The 17,425-nt window shown below is 46.1% G+C and overlaps 1 protein-coding gene across 1 annotated transcript; it reads left to right on the plus strand.

The window, feature by feature from the left end:
- Nucleotides 1-1,946: 1,946 nt before the first annotated feature.
- Nucleotides 1,947-14,816, plus strand: GATAD1 (GATA zinc finger domain containing 1). The gene is made up of 7 exons (XM_075315639.1): nt 1,947-2,063; nt 5,609-5,647; nt 8,047-8,265; nt 9,837-9,962; nt 12,953-13,012; nt 13,867-14,050; nt 14,166-14,816. The coding sequence occupies exons 3-7, from the start codon at nt 8,047-8,049 to the stop codon at nt 14,354-14,356; spliced, it is 780 nt and encodes a 259-aa protein (XP_075171754.1). The 5' UTR covers nt 1,947-2,063; nt 5,609-5,647; the 3' UTR covers nt 14,357-14,816.
- Nucleotides 14,817-17,425: the final 2,609 nt, after the last annotated feature.

The following is a 17,425-nucleotide window of genomic DNA, read 5'->3' on the forward strand; positions in this document are numbered from 1 at the left end:
AATCAATTCTTTATATAATAGGATTGGTTGGCACTTTGGAAAAAAAATTGGGTTTAGGGCTACAGTTTGGGCACTCGGCCTGTAAAAGGTTCGCCATGACTGGCCTAGAGTGTGCCATGTAGGAAGGTTTACTATGTCGTCCTTTTCCTACCCTTATATTTTGGCTTTCTGCTTTCTAGCTTCTCACATATGTACACAGTCCCATGCTGCAGCTCCTCACTTCTGTACACAGCCTCATCCTGCAGCTCCTTACTCTATATATACGCAGCCTCATCCTGCAGCTCCTCACTCCTCATCTAGACACAGCTCTTTCCTGCAGCTTCTTACTCCTCATCTAGACACAGTTCCTTCCTGGAGCTCCTCACTTCTCTCTTCTGTACACAGCTCCATCTTGCAGCTCCTCAATGTCTATACAAAGCACCATCCGGCAGCTTCTCTTCTCTGCACACAGCCCCATCCTGCAGCTCCTCTCCTCTGCACACAGCCCCATCATGTAGCTCCTCTCCTCTGCACACAGCCCCATCATGTAGCTCCTCTCCTCTGCACACAGCCTCATCCTGCAGCTCCTCCCCTCTGCACACAGCCCCATCCCGCAGCTCCTCTCCTCTGCACACAGCCCCATCCCGCAGCTCCTCTCCTCTGCACACAGCCCCATCCCGCAGCTCCTCTCCTCTGCACACAGCCCCATCCCGCAGCTCCTCTCCTCTGCACACAGCCCCATCCCGCAGCTCCTCTCCTTTGCACACAGCTCAGATCCCGCAGCTCCTTTACTCTGCAGCTCCTCTCCTCTGCACACAGCCTCATCCTGCAGCTCCTCCCCTCTGCACACAGCCTCATCCCGCAGCTCCTCCCCTCTGCACACAGCCCCATCCCGCAGCTCCTCTCCTCTGCACACCGCCCCATCCCGCAGCTCCTCTCCTCTGCACACCGCCCCATCCCGCAGCTCCTCTCCTCTGCACACTGCCCCATCCTTCAGACCCTCTCCTCTGCACACAGACCCATCCTTCAGACCCTCTCCTCTGCACACAGACCTATCCTTCAGACCCTCTCCTCTGCACACAGACCTATCCTTCAGACCCTCTCCTCTGCACACAGACCTATCCTTCAGACCCTCTCCTCTGCACACAGATCTATCCTTCAGACCCTCTCCTCTGCACACAGACCTATCCTTCAGACCCTCTCCTCTGCACAAAGACCTATCTTACAGTTCCACACATCTATACACAGCTCCCATCCCGCAGCTCCTGTCCTCTGTATACAGCCCCCATCCCGCAGCTCCTGTCCTCTGTACACAGCCCCATCCCGCAGCTCCTCTCCTCTGTACACAGCCCCATCCCGCAGCTCCTCTCCTCTGTACACAGCCCCATCCCGCAGCTCCTGTCCTCTGTACACAGCTCCCATCCCGCAGCTCCTGTCCTCTGTACACAGCCCCATCCCGCAGCTCCTCTCCTCTGTACACAGCCCCATCCCGCAGCTCCTCTCCTCTGTACACAGCCCCATCCCGCAGCTCCTGTCCTCTGTATACAGCCCCCATCCCGCAGCTCCTGTCCTCTGTATACAGCCCCCATCCCGCAGCTCCTCTCCTCTGTACACAGCCCCATCCCGCAGCTCCTCTCCTCTGTACACAGCCCCATCCCGCAGCTCCTGTCCTCTGTATACAGCCCCCATCCCGCAGCTCCTGTCCTCTGTATACAGCCCCCATCCCGCAGCTGCTCTCCTCTGTACACAGCCCCATCCCGCAGCTCCTGTCCTCTGTATACAGCCCCCATCCCGCAGCTCCTGTCCTCTGTATACAGCCCCCATCCCGCAGCTCCTCTCCTCTGTACACAGCCCCATCCCGCAGCTCCTCTGCTCCCTGCACCTGTGCAACTGCGCACTGTTGCTTCCTGGTACGATCACTGCCCTCAGTGCCCTGTTTTGAGGCTCCGCCCTTTCCGGTGACGTCACCCTGACAGTAGCTGCTCCGGCTCCGCCCCGGCCGCGTTCCTTGCACCGGTTCCTCCGTCCGTCCTTCTCCGCTTCTCGCCGTCGTGGTCTGAGCTGACTCCCCTGGGACCCCCTAGGTATGTGCACCCTGTGGCATGCTGGGACATACAGTTCTTTGCCTTACAGCATGCCAGTGACATCCGGTAATGCGGGGCGGCGGGAGCTGGCGGCTGTGTCCTCCCTGCTCTGGGCTCTCTCGCTGGTTTGCGCTTGTTTATTGCTGCACGAGTTCATTTTACCACAAAAAGTCCTGAAAAGAGGGAAAATAAACTCCAAAAGCGACAAAATAGTGAAGAAGCGGAGGCCGCTGTTGGTGTGTGGGGTTTGTTTTCATTATTTCCTCCGTGCGGAAAAACTGATCCGGAAACGCGTCGTCTGCAGAGCAGGATGAGGACGGACAGATGTGTTTTATGGTTTTTTATATATTTTTTTGGGAAAAGTTTTTGTTTGTGTCGCTGAGACCTGTAACGCTTTAGGCTAGGTTCGCACACTGCGTCTTTTTGACGCTGCGTTTTTGGCCGCTAAAAACGCACCTGCGTCGAAAAAACGCGATTTGGTGCGGTTTTGGCTGCGTTTTTGATCTCTGCATTTTGCTGCGTTTTTCCAATGCATTGCATGGGGGAAAAACGCAGGAAAGAATTGACATGTCCATTTTTTTTTTTTTTAACTCAAAAACGCAGGTAAAAAAAACAGATGTGTGCGGACAGCAAAAATGAAAACTCATAGACTTTGCTGGGGAAGCAAAGTCCTGCATTTTTGAGGCCAAAAACGCACCCGAAAAACGCCGCGAAAAACGCACTGTGCGCACATAGCCTTAATATGATGTTTTGGTCCGGGCACCGCAGGCGGAGCGGCAGGGAAGATTTGGTTTTTTTTAAAGGTTCTGCATCACTTCTTCATACCTTGTGGGGTTTTTCTCTTTTTTTTTTTTTTTTTTTTCTCATTATTTCTTGATGGAATCTGCTCCGAGCCAGTCACTGTCCAATCAGAAAGCTGCAAAAAAGAACCACTGAAAAACTCCCCAAAGAAGGGGAGGAGTAGGGATGGGTGATTCCCTGACCCCCCGATAACTTGCATCTGAACCCTGAGCTTGGACTTCACGATTATGGGGCGGGGCGGGGGGGGGGCTGTAAAAGAAAGAATATAGCTAATAATAAACATTGTCATTATACTTATAGGTCCCGCGACGCATCCTGCAGACTGTCTCCCTCAGCTTCTGCTTCCGGGTCCGATCATTGCTGTGCCCCTGGGTAACCACCACTGACTACAGGGCCTTCCATGACGTCATAGCCATGTGACCAGTCTGGTGTGAATGTTGTACAGACATTTTCTTATAGACTGGTTACATGGCTATGACGCCACGGAGGGTCCTGTAACCCACGAGGTAACAACATTCACAACAGACTGATCACATGGCTATGACGTCATGGAAGGTCCTGTAAGTCAGATGTAGCAGAGCTGAAGATGCTCGCCCGCCTTTGGACGTAGTTTTTTCTTGAGTAATAAAGATGGCGTCCTAAATGTCTTCTGTTTTATTTGTAATAAAATATTTTTTCCTCTGTGTTGTTTTATTTTACTTTGAAAATAACAGACAATCACAGACGCTGTCACAGAATGGGCGTCTGGGATTGGATGCTGCAGTAACCTGAAACCAGCCCATACATTCTAGCATCTAGAATGTATGGGTAGATTCCAGATTACTCCAACAGCCAATCACAGACGCCCATTCTGCGTGACAACGTCTGTGATTGACTGTTGGGTCCCTCACACATATAGTAGTGTAAAAATAAATAAATAATTGAAAAAAAATGACAGCGCTAAGCAGTATTTTTGATTCTCAGTGCAGATAAAGTGGACGGCTACGGGCTGCTACCCCCATCTGCCTGGCTTTACCTTGACTGGCAAAGTACAGGAAGCCCATTAATTTTTTTTTTTAAATTATTTAAAAAAAAAAAAAATGAGCTCCCACCGTATTGTTCGCCAGGCAGCTGGAGGCTGGGATTCTCAGCGTGGTATGGCCCAAGCGTTCTGGGCCCCCCACGCTAAAAAACGCAGCCGCCCCTGGAAATGGCACATTGTTTCTTAGTACCGTTTTTAGGCGCTTTACCCGGCTCGTCCAGCAGCCCTGATGCTGATGGCACTCTGGGTAATAAAGGGGTTAATACCAGCTTTGTATTCTCAGCTGGTACTAAGCCCGAAATTCATGGTGTCACACCAAATTAGGCAGGGCCACTATGTGTTTCTAGTACACAATAAAAAACAAAACACAACACATAGAAAAACAATTCTTATTAGAAAAAAACAAATAAAAATATCCTTAGTCTGACTTAGTCCACAGGTAGAGCAATGTCAGCTCTGCTTCATCACTCTGTACAGACAAGTGACGCTACAGAGCAAGAAGCAGGGAGAGCATTGTCAGCTCTGCGTCATCGCTCTGTAAAGAGAAGTGTCTACAGAAAGAGAAGCAGGCTGTCAGTGAGGGTAAGATTCCACTTGCGTATGACTCCTGCGAGTTTCGCATTGCATCACCCCGCATGGCCTGACACTCTCCTGACACAGCAGGGCACAGCAATGATCGGACGTGGAAGCAGAAGCGGCCGGTAGACAGAGTCTGCAGGACGCGTTGCAGGACCTGTAAGTATAATCATAATGTTTTTTAATAATGTGCTTTTTTTTTTTAAATACAGCCCCTGGACCCGAACTGTAACATGAGCTTACCAGGAAAGCTCGAGTTCGGGATCGTGTGCACAAACACTATGTGTTCGGTACGGACCCCACCTAACAGTTCGGGTTCGCCCATCACAACTCCTGAGCTCATCCCCTGCACCCGACCTGTGATGTACATGGAGGGAGGGTGAAAACAAAGGGAAGAATCATAGCAGGAAATGTGATAAAACAAATAATACTGAGGATGAGTACAGGATCAGTAATGTATGTACGCAGTGACTGCACAAGCATAATAGTGAGTGTAGCTCTGGAGTATAACACAGGATGTAACTCATGATCAGTACAGGATCAGTAATGTATGTACACAGTGACTGCACCAGCAGAATAGTGAGTGCAGCTCTGGAGTATAATACAGGAGGTAACTCAGGATCAGTACAGGATCAGTAATGTATGTACACTGACTGCACCAGCAGAATAGTGAGTGCAGCTCTGGAGTATAATACAGGAGGTAACTCAGGATCAGTAATGTAATGTACACAGTGACTGCACCAGCAGAATAGTGAGTACAGCTCTGGAGTATAATACAGGAGGTAACTCAGGATCAGTACAGGATCAGTAATGTATGTACACAGTGACTGCACCAGCAGAATAGTGAGTGCAGCTCTGGAGTATAATACAGGAGGTAACTCAGGATCAGTAATGTAATGTACACAGTGACTGCACCAGCAGAATAGTGAGTGCAGCTCTGGAGTATAATACAGCATCAGTAATGTAATGCATATACACAGTGACTGCACCAGCAGAATAGTGAGTGCAGCTCTGGAGTATAATACAGGAGGTAACCAGGGATTGCTATTCTTTCTGCAGATATGATATTCCTGTACAATATTGGGGCACGATGCAGTGGTTTTGATGTAAGATCAACCCTTTAATATTTGCTTGTTTTATCTTCCAGGTGATTTGTAGATGAAGGGACGTTTACATTTTGCTGAAGGTAAAGCACATCATTCTGATAATTTTTAGTTGTGAGATATTCAGTATAATTATATAATTCGGGACCCTCCATGGTTTGGTATATTACACACATCAGCACTAGTACCAGAACACTAGGCCTATGTATTGGTCTATATGTGCCCCATAACCCTATACAGGCTGTAGTGCTGATCACCGCTGGCTGGTCTGTCAGTACATCGTATGGTTGCTGTGTGCACAGTGTCCGCTCCAAGTTTCTTGCACTTACCCCCCCCCCCCCCCCCCCACCTAAAACAAGTCTGTGCAAGGCCATGTGCACACGTTAAGTATTTGGTGAGTTTTTTACCTCTGTATTTGTAGCCAAAACCAGGAGTGGAACAATCAGAGGAAAAGTATAATAGAAACACGTTCCCCAATTTTTTTCACCCACTCTCGATTTTGGCTTACAAATACTGAATATGTGATCATGGCCTAACAGTGTGGGGCAGTGTATTGTATAAATGAGCGGAGCAAACTTGTTGGCACTTTTCCAAAATTGTGGGTAAACAACTTTGTTTCAAGCATGTGCTGCTCGTTCAAACTCACCTGTGGCAAGTAACAGGTGTGGGCAATATGAAAATCACACCTGAAACCAGGTAAGAAGGGGAGAAGTTGGCTCAATCTTTGCATTGTGTGTCTGTGTGTGCCACACTAAGCATGGAGAACAGAAAGAGGAGAAGAGAACCGTCTGAGGACTTGAGAACCAAAATAGTTGAAAAATATCAAACATTTCAAGGTTACAAGTCCATCTCCGGAGATCTTGCTGTTCCTTTGTCCATGGTGTGCAACATAAAGTTTACAATCCATGACGCAGTAACTAATCTCCCTGGACGTAGACAGCAGAAAAAGATTTGATGGAAGGTTGTAACAAAGGATAGTCCAGATGGTGGATAAGCAGTTTCAAAGAACTTCAAGCTGTCCTGCAGCTAAGGGGGCAGCAGTGTCAGCACAAACTATCCATCCACATTTGAATGACATGAAATGCTATGGAGGAGACCCAGGAGGACCCCACTGCTGATAGAGACACAAAAAAGCTAGACTACAGTTTGCCAATATGTACGCGAGTAACCAAAATCCTTCTGAGAAACCTTTTTGTGGACAGATGGGACCAAGATGAGGCTTTTTGGTAAAGCACATCATTCTACTGTTTACCAAAAATGGAATGAGGCCTACAAAGAAAAGAACACAGTACCTACAGTCAAATATGGTGGAGGTCACAGATGTTTTACTGCCTCTAGCACTGGGCGCATTGACTGTATGGAAGACATCATGAAATCTAAAGATTACCAAAGGATTTTGGGTGGCAATTTATTGCCCTGTGTTAGAAAGCTGGGAGTGCATCCTAGGTCATGGTTCTTCCAGCAGGACATTGACCCCCCAAACACTTCAAGAAGCCCCAGAAATGGATGGAAACAAAGTGCTGGAGAGTTCTGAAGTGGCAGCAATGAGTCTTGATCTAAATCCCATTGACCCCTGTGGAGAGATCTGAAAATTGCTGTTGGGAGAAGAGAAGACGCCTTCAGATATGAGAGACCTGGAGAAGTTTATAAAGAAGAGTCCGAGATTCCAGGAGAGAGGAGGAAGAAGCCTGTGGACGGTTATAGGAAGCGATTGCAGATATTTATTCCAAAGGATAAAGGACGTGCAACCAAATATTAAGTTAAGGGGGACAAGGATTTTGTCTGGACAATTTTTAGTTGTTTGTGAAACTCTAATTTTTTTTTTTCTTTTTTGTGTTCCAATACACACAAAGGAAATAAACGTGTATAACAAAATGTGTAATTGCAATCATTATCTGCGAGAAATATTTCATTTTCTGGAACAATTTCAAGGGTGCCAACACTTTTGCCATGACTGTAGTGGGAGCTTTCGTATCTGTATCACTGCTTATACTTTAAAGGGTTATTCTCATCTCCAAGATTCTGTCCCAATATGTAATAGGTATAATAAAAAATATTAGCAAATATCTGCAATTAGAAATGTAGCATAGTTCTCCTGATATAGACATGTCTCTTACCTCATGTGCAGGGCATTGCAGCTTATTTATCCATGGTTATGAGCACTCATACTGACAGTTGCTCGTTGTCATAGCCATGTATATTTAAGGTGCAATGCCCTGCACATGAGGTAAGAGACATGGCTGTATCAGGAGAACTATTCATTTCTAATTGGAAGTATTTGCTATTATTATTATACCTAGTACGTATTGGGATAGGATCTTGTCGATGGGAATACCTCAATAACCTGCGGTATCATTGGCAGCACAATATGTTGTGGTGGAACACGTGGGTGCGATAATTTAAGCGCTCAGCACAGCTTCTGCAGCGGTATATACTGTATACTATATGTAGTTACTGTTGGTATTTTGTCCTTTTATTGCAGATGCCTCTTGGAGTGAAGCCGACATGCAGCATGTGCAAGACCACCTCGTCCTCCATGTGGAAGAAAGGAAGTCAGGGAGAGATTCTGTGCAACAGCTGCACCGGGAAAGGCGGCACCGGGGGCGGGAATCATACCGGCAGCACCGCGACCAGCACCACCGGGACAAGTTTTGCTAGTACTTCGACTGCTCAGCAAAGCAATGGAGGCAGCAACAAACAGGTAAGAGATGTTGGCACCTCTCCAAAATTGTGGGTAAACAATTTTGTTTCAAGCATGTGATGCTCATTCAAACTCGTCTGTGGCAAGTAAAAGATGTGGGCAATATGAAAATCACACCTGAAACCAGATGAAAAGGGGAGAAGTTGACTCAGTCTTTGCATTGTGTGTCCATGTGTGCTACACTAAGCATGGAGAACAGAAAGAGGAGGAAAGACCTGTCTGAGGACTTGAAAACCAAAACTGTTGAAAAATATCAATCTCAAGGTTACAAATCCATCTCCAGAGATCTTGATGTTCCTTTGACCATGGTGTGCAACATATTCAAGATGTTTACAACCCATGGCACTGTAGCTAATCTCCCCCTGGACAGCAGAGAAAAATTGATGAAAGGTTGTAACGCAGGATAGTTCGGATGGTGGATAAGCCCCAATCAAGTTTCAAAGAAATTCTAGCTGTCCTACAAGCTCAGGGGGCGTCAGTGTCAGCGCAAACTATTCGTCCACATTTGAAAGCAATGAAACGCTATGGAGGAGACCCAGGAGGACCCCACTGCTGACACAGGGACATACAATGATGGAATATATCACTTTATACTTCAATGAAAATGTAATGTAATGTTTCTCAAAAAAACCCCACTAGACTGCAGTTTGTCAAAATGTATGTAAGTAACCAAAATCCTTCTGGGAAAGCGTCTTGTGGACAGCTGAGACCAAGATAAAGCTTTTTTTTTTGGTAAAGCGCATCATTCTGCTGTTTACCAAAAATGGAATGAGGCCTACAAAGAAAAGAACACAGTACCTACAGTCACATATGGTGGAGGCCAGAGATGTTTTGGTGTTTTTATTGCTGCCTCTGGCACCCTGACTGTGTGCAAGACATCATGAAATCTGGATTTCGGGTTGGCAATGTAGGGTCCAGTGTCAGAAAGCTAGGTTTGCGTCCTAGGTCATGGGTTTTCCAGCAGGACAATGGCCCCAAACATACTTCAAGAAGCCCCCAGAAATGGATGAAACAAAGCGCTGGAGAGTTCTGAAGGGGCAGCAATGAGTCCGGATCTAAATCCCATTGACACCTCTGGAGAGATCTTAAATTCCTGTTCGAAGAAGAGAAGACGCCTTCAAATATGAGAGACCTGGAGCAGTTTATAGAGAAGAGTCCGAGATTCCAGGTGAGAGGAGGAAGAAGCTTGTGGACGGGTATAGGAGGCGATTAATTGTAGTACAGTATCCGTAGCTAATCTTTAGACTAGGCCAACAATCTATGATTAATGGGTACTCTTAATTTTGACACCTTACTGATTAAAGCTGCTTTACATGATGCGGAGGAGCAGAGACTGCACCATACCTGGCAGATGTCGGCTGTACATTACACAGCTGGCATCTGCATGTAACAGCAGCAATGAAAGCTAGCACAGATTTTTTTTTTTTTTTTTTTTTTTTTTAATACCACTGTTAATTTGACAATGACATATGAGGCGTGCTGTTTTGGGTGCCCATGTTTGTCCCCATCAAATCAAAATGTGAATGATCTGTGACCGGTTTCTCTTATGTCCGTCCTGTATTCACCCTTAGTCCAAACAGGAGATCCACAGAAGATCGGCCAGACTGAGGAACACGAAATACAAGTCTGCTCCTGCCGTGGAAAAGAAGGTCTCCACCAAGGGGAAAGGGAGGCGACATATATTTAAGCTGAAAAACGTAAGTACGTGTTATATAGGACCTGCCCAGTATGTGAAGGTGGTTTAGCTCCTATATCGGGGCCGCCCGTACCCCTCCAGTCCTGTAGTCTGCAGCAGAAGCGGCTCCGATATCTGCCCCTGTGCGTACAACATACAACCAGCACATGTTACATCCCCTGGAAATGAAGGCTCCTGTTAAATGACAGCAAGCAGAGGTCTTGGAATCCAGCAGCCTATTTGATGGTCATGCTGAATCCAAAAGAAAGTACCATGCTGGTATTCTACATGGCAGCACATGCCGCTAGTCACTTTAAGGCCTATGGACGATGGACATTATAAAGGGGGCGTCCTCCGCTCAGGGGTCACCTCTTGCAAGTCAGAACGAAGAGCGTGGACCTGATCCATGTTCTGCATTATACGGGCGGCCATTTATTTAATTGCCCTCTATATAGTCCTGCATTTCTGTTGAAGTTTCCCCAGTACAGTTCGGCTTATTGCTGGAGATGGGACTCAGCCCCATTGGAAAAGGATTTAGCTGTATGATAATTCTGTCATTTCTGTCTGTGAAGAATATTTGCAGCGATCGTAGCAGAGCTGCAGCCGAAGCCATATATATTAACCATTAATTAGGGCAACATTTTAGAAATACTTAGATAAATAATAAACTTTAGAAAGACTTTATAAATCATTGCCAATAAGCTTGAGTCTTAAGTCTGTCTCCATTTTCTCAATTGTCATGGAGCAGGTTAAAAATGTTACGTGTGTATGTGTGTGTGTGTATGTATATGTATGTATGTATGTATGTATATATATATATATATATATATATATATATATATATATATATATATATATATATATATATATATATACTGTGCATGTGTGTGTGTGTGAGTGTATAATATATATATATATGTATGTTTGTGTGTATATACATGTGTATGTATTTGTATACATGTGTATGTATTTGTATACATGTGTATGTATTTGTGTGTATGTGTGCGTTTGTGTGTATGTATTTTTGTATATATTTGTGTATGTGTGTGTATTTGTCTAATATGTGTGTATTTTTGTATGTGTGTTTGTCTATACATGTGTATGTATTTCTGTATAATATATAATCTGTGTGTATGTATGTGTGTATATGTATGTGTGTGTGTATATATATAATATATATATATATATATATATATATATATATATATATATATATATATATATATATATATATATATTATACATATACAGTGCCTGCAAGTAGTATTCAACCCCCTGCAGATTTAGCAGGTTTGATAAGATGCAAATAAGTTAGAGCCTGCAAACTTCAAACAAGAGCAGGATTTATTAACAGATGCATAAATCTTACAAACCAACAAGTTATGTTGCTCAGTTAAATTTTAATAAATTTTCAACATAAAAGTGTGGGTCAATTATTATTCAACCCCTAGGTTTAATATTTTGTGGAATAACCCTTGTTTGCAATTACAGGCAGCTAATAATCGTCTTTTATAAGACCTGATCAGGCCGGCACAGGTCTCTGGAGTTATCTTGGCCCACTCCTCCATGCAGATCTTCTCCAAGTTATCTAGGTTCTTTGTGTGTCTCATGTGGACTTTAATCTTGAGCTCCTTCCACAAGTTTTCAATTGGGTTAAGGTCAGGAGACTGACTAGGCCACTGCAACACCTTGATTTTTTCCCTCTTGAACCAGGCCTTGGTTTTCTTGGCTGTGTGCTTTGGGTCGTTGTGTTGTTGGAAGATGAAATGACGACCCATCTTAAGATCCTTGATGGAGGAGCGGAGGTTCTTGGCCAAAATCTCCAGGTAGGCCGTGCTATCCATCTTCCCATGGATGCGGACCAGATGGCCAGGCCCCTTGGCTGAGAAACAGCCCCACAGCATGATGCTGCCACCACAATGCTTGACTGTAGGGATGGTATTCTTGGGGTCGTATGCAGTGCCATCCAGTCTCCAAACGTCACGTGTGTGGTTGGCACCAAAGATCTCGATCTTGGTCTCATCAGACCAGAGAACCTTGAACCAGTCTGTCTCAGAGTCCTCCAAGTGATCATGAGCAAACTGTAGACGAGCCTTGACATGACGCTTTGAAAGTAAAGGTACCTTACGGGCTCGTCTGGAACGGAGACCATTGCGGTGGAGTACGTTACTTATGGTATTGACTGAAACCAATGTCCCCACTGCCATGAGATCTTCCCGGAGCTCCTTCCTTGTTGTCCTTGGGTTAGCCTTGACTCTTCGGACAAGCCTGGCCTCGGCACGGGTGGAAACTTTCAAAGGCTGTCCAGGCCGTGGAAGGCTAACAGTAGTTCCATAAGCCTTCAACTTCCGGATGATGCTCCCAACAGTGGAGACAGGTAGGCCCAACTCCTTGGAAAGGGTTTTGTACCCCTTGCCAGCCTTGTGACCCTCCACGATCTTGTCTCTGATGGTCTTGGAATGCTCCTTTGTCTTTCCCATGTTGACCAAGTATGAGTGCTGTTCACAAGTTTGGGGAGGGTCTTAATTAGTCAGAAAAGGCTGGAAAAAGAGATAATTAATCCAAACATGTGAGGCTCATTGTTCTTTGTGCCTGAAATATTTCTTAATACTTTAGGGGAACCAAACAGAATTCTTGTGGATTGAGGGGTTGAATAATAAATGACCCTCTGAATAAACTTTTCACAATTTAAAAAATAAAAAAATAAAAAGAAATAACATTCTTTTTTGCTGCAGTGCATTTCACACTTCCAGGCTGATCTACAGTCCAAATGTCACAATGCCAAGTTAATTCTGAATGTGTAAACCTGCTAAATCCGCAGGGGGTTGAATACTACTTGTAGGCACTGTATTAGATAGATATATACTGTATATACACAGTATATAATATGTATTTGTGTGTGTATATATATATTTATTTACTGTATATGTATTCTTGCATATATGTGTGTATTTGTGTATATATCGACTATAGAAAATTATAATGTACTTTTTTTTTTCTTTAATTTTGTAGCCTATTAAGGCTCCAGAATCCGTCTCCACAATAATGACTTCTGACTCCATCTTCCACAAGGTTCGTCATCTGTAGATGAAACAATACTCTGATATTTGTGCTGATATCTTTGTTTTTTATGTTTATTACACAAGCTCCCATCCCACTGGACATCACAGAATAAAATCTCCAAATGATGTGACTTTAAGGTTGATTACTTCTCTAAGTTCTCAATGGAAGGGGTTATCTACTTCTAACGAGCTCCAAAGTGAATAATTAAAGAGAACCAACCAGCAGGGCTTTCATATACAATGTAAAGCCAGTGCTATACTGGTGCTACGATGCTGAATATAACCATACGTTTTGTTCAGAGATTGGATGTTTTATTTCATAAATATGTGCAAGTAAAATTCCAGCAATGCACTGCTATTTGATTGACAGGTGCAACAGGAAGGTAATATGTGGGTCGGGTCTTGCTCTCTATACCCGCCTCTGCCTGCTTGGCCTTCCTTCCCATGTTGCCGTCGTAGATGTTAATTCCGGCGCAGGCAGACAAAGGCTGGAATAGATAGCAAGACTCGACCCACATATTCTCTTCCTGTTGCACCTGTCAATCACATAGCAGTGCATTGCTGGAACTTTACTTGCACATATTTCTCAAATAAAACATCCAATCTCTGATCAAAAGCTATGCTTACATTCAGTATCCTAGCACCAGTATAGCACTGGCTGTACTTTATATATGAAAATCCTGCTGGTTGGTTTCCTTTAAAAAACAGAACCCCCCCCCCCAAAAAAAAGCTGTATATTTCCCACCTGCATTGCCATGGATGGTCACACAGGCTTGTTTGTGTGTATTGCACTAATACGCTCAGTGGTGGGGACGTCATTAAGGCTTCATGTATTGCACTCCTTCCCTTTGCTCCTTTTCGCAGGGTCTGTATTATCAGATCGGTGACGTGGTCGCGGTCGTGGATGATGATGATGGTAGATTATATTATGCGCAGATCAGAGGCTTCGTTCAGGATCAATATTGTGAGAAGAGCGCGGCCCTGACGTGGCTGATCCCCACCGGCTGTAGCCCTAAAGATGGCTTCGATCCAGCAACTTACATCATAGGTAAAAGCAGTGTATTTCCAATAAAATATTACAACCCTAATAATATTTATATCTAATGGCCGGATACAGATGATAATCTATAGTCGGGGACTAATCTGCGACTTTTTTCTTCAAGGTCCAGATGAAGATCTTCCTCGGAAAATGGACTGTTTGGACTTTGTGTGTCATGCCCCGTCTGAATACTTCAAGCCCCGGTCATCGCCTTTCCCCACGTTACCCTCCCGGCCTGAGAGAGGATATATCTGGACTCACGTCGGCCCAACCCCAGCAATCAATATCAAGGATGCGGTCGGCAACCATTTATAGCTCTATCTGCACATTGCAGGGGATGACGTCTCTGTGATCCTGATACGTATGGGGTCAGTCACATAAATCAGAAGGATGGCTGCTCTGGAGGAGTCTCTGGCCATAACCCATCCGAAATACGACTGCAGGAATGGAGCCGGTATTCCAGTAGCGGTATGTGCCCTCTGTACTGCGACATGGCAGCTGCAGCTCGGCACTAAAGTGACAGCGGTGTACAAAATGGCCAAAATTCCTAGAATGAACTCTTCTAGTGACAAGAAACAAAGGATTGGGACACTTAAATATATGAAGAATGTACCTGTGCCCCTATGGGAAACACAAATCCTCCTTGTTGAGTTGCTTTTTTTTTTGTCATTTTTGATGTCCCCGACACTGGATATGGGCTGCAGCCAGGTCATGAGGCAAATTGTCTGCTACACTGCGTTTTTTATGGACACTTATTAAATACTTATTAATGGTAGTTTTCAGCTGAAAAGTCTGTAAATAATATTTAAGTAACTTATTACCCTGAACCCTGAGGAGCGGATCTAGATGGGAGACGCGTGTTTCTGCACAAGCAGGATGATGCAGATTGCTTTAGAAGTTCCGTGTAAAGAACGGACTGGTAGTGCGCATTTCCTTTTTTATGAAAGATGTTCTTCAGCAGCTGCAGTGTTTTACTCTATAACACATCTAATATCAGCCGTCCCCATAGCCTCTCTCTGCGCACGCTGCAGCCTCTCGCTGCGTGCTCCTCTCGCTGCGTGCTCCTCTCGCTGTGCGCTCCTTGGCCTCTCGCTGCACGCTCCTCTCGCGCGCTCCTTGGCCTCTCGCTGCGTGCTCCTCTTGCTGCGCGCTCCTTGGCCTCTCGCTACGTGCTCCTCTCGCTGCGCGCTCCTTGGCCTCTCGCTGCGCGCTCCGCAGACGCCGTCCCCGCGGCCTCTTGAACGCACTCCTCGGACACCGTCCCTGCAGCCGCTTGCTGCGCGGTTTGTTTGCCTAAAGCCAGAAGTGGAACGTAGAGAGAAAAACTATAATTGAAAGATTGACCCCTGTTCTGTGTTTGGTGATACTCCTGGTTTTGGGAAATACTGATCAAAAATACTGATGCGTGAATGAGGCCCTTAAGGAAATGTTTGTCTCGTTCTTTGGGTGTGAAAACCATAACTCCAGCGTGGACTGCTGCGCTCAGCCATGGTTCATCTATATGGCTGTAGGGAACGTTTAACAATATGTCATATGATTTAATGTGCCAGAAATGGTATCAGACCCTGTCAGGAGGAGGCCGGGGGCCTGATAATAAATCAGTGGAGGGATTTTTCTCCAAATCCAAAAGAGGTTATCGAACTACAGACTCTCCATCTATTTATCAGAGTAGCATGCACATGGGTGTGGGGCTTTTGTAAGTACATTTTTGTCCCCAAAACGCTGCTCTAAAACCTTACGCTAAGGCAGTGCATGCATTGTGGCCATGTTCACACCTCATGTGCGTCAGAGTTCCTTAATGCTCTCGCCCAGCACCATCTTTCTTTTCTTGATTGACAGCTCCACCTACCACTCCTCTGATGCTTTCCCAACGGATAAAACGTCATTGTAGAGGGAACGGTGGGTGGGCACAATGTTTTAAAACATTGGGTGGTTGAATTGTATTTTCAGATACAGTCCATTCGTTCAAGATCATAGATAAGTTGGTAATTCACACCCAGACAAGGACATGTTGAAGAGGCTCACACATTCATACATCTGTTTAAGGACCCCAATCCCCAAACTGACCACTGGTCTCTTATCTCCTACAGCCTCATGTATGCCTGTGTGAGGCTGTTAGTTTGGTTCAGGAGCCCCATTGTTGGGCCACAGATTGCAGTCTGAGCCCCAGACATGTGAATACTGTGCTAAGATGTGATATACAAGCTGGACTGCTATTAAAGGGACTGTGTCTGCACAGAGCGACTGCTCAAACCAAGTACAGGCGCTCTGTGCATCAGGGTGGGGCCATGCAGTTTAGTGCACCTTCCCTCGGCCTCTGTGGGCGGGCTTATTGCATGCTGTTTTTCTGGGCCCACCCCTCCGCTCTCCCTCCAGTCGCACAGGAGCTTATCCACGCTTTTCTTTATCGTTCCTATGGGAGACCCAGACATTGGGTGTATAGCTTCTGCCTCCGGAGGACACACAAAGTACTACACTCAAAAGTGTAGCTCCTCCCTCTGAGCTTATACATCCCCTGGAGAACCAGATCTAGCCAGTTTTATCGCTTTGTGTTCAGGAGGCATACATCCACACATGCATTCTCATCTGATTTTTGATTTTTGGAAAGAGTTTGAAGAAAAGCGGGTCCAAGCCTGGACCCCCGGCATGTCCCTTCTCACCCCACTGTGTCGGCGGTGCTGTTAAGGTTGATTCCAGGGCTGGAACCTTACATGACGTGCTCCTTCACCATCCCTCCTGGGCTCTGGCTTAAAGTGGGAGCCAGCACGGTCTCCATGCTTGGCAGGAGACCGGTCTCCATCCGCAGCCCTTCAGGATCCTGCTGGACCGGAGCACTCATCCCCAGGGACTTGGAACCCTGCGTCTCAGCAAGCTAAGTACCTGAGACGTTTATATATTGGGGGTCCCTGTACTTTATTGTTGTGGGAGAGTGTGCTGAGTGAGTTTTATGACATTTCCGGCGGGTTCTCTGGCTGTCGCCTGAGAACCGCGCCGATGGTGCCTGCGTGCCAGCCGCACAGCTCAAATTTAGGCCCCGGCTTCGCCGGAGGCCTACTTTCGGTTTCACTGCCCTCGCATGTCATTCATGCAGAGGGACAGCGCGGCTTCGCCCAGCGGCCGTTCTGCACAGGGGAGGGACACTCCTCACTGGGTACATGTCTCCTCCCCTGTAAGTCTCTCTGGCCCTCCAGATCCCGCTCCCAGAGTGAGTCCCGCCCCCTCTCTTCGCTCCGGCAGCCATTTTCTCAGCGTTTTTCCCTGCGATCAGCACTGGTCTGCAGCATCCCTGCTGAGGTGCTTGGTGGTCCGAGCTTCAGGATCTGGAGGGCACACAACACCGCTCCAGCGGTCTGGTAAGCCACAACCTCTGGTTGTGGACCTCTG

The sequence above is a fragment of the Anomaloglossus baeobatrachus genome, chromosome 6, assembly GCF_048569485.1.
Source record: "Anomaloglossus baeobatrachus isolate aAnoBae1 chromosome 6, aAnoBae1.hap1, whole genome shotgun sequence".
NCBI lineage: Eukaryota > Metazoa > Chordata > Amphibia > Anura > Aromobatidae > Anomaloglossus > Anomaloglossus baeobatrachus.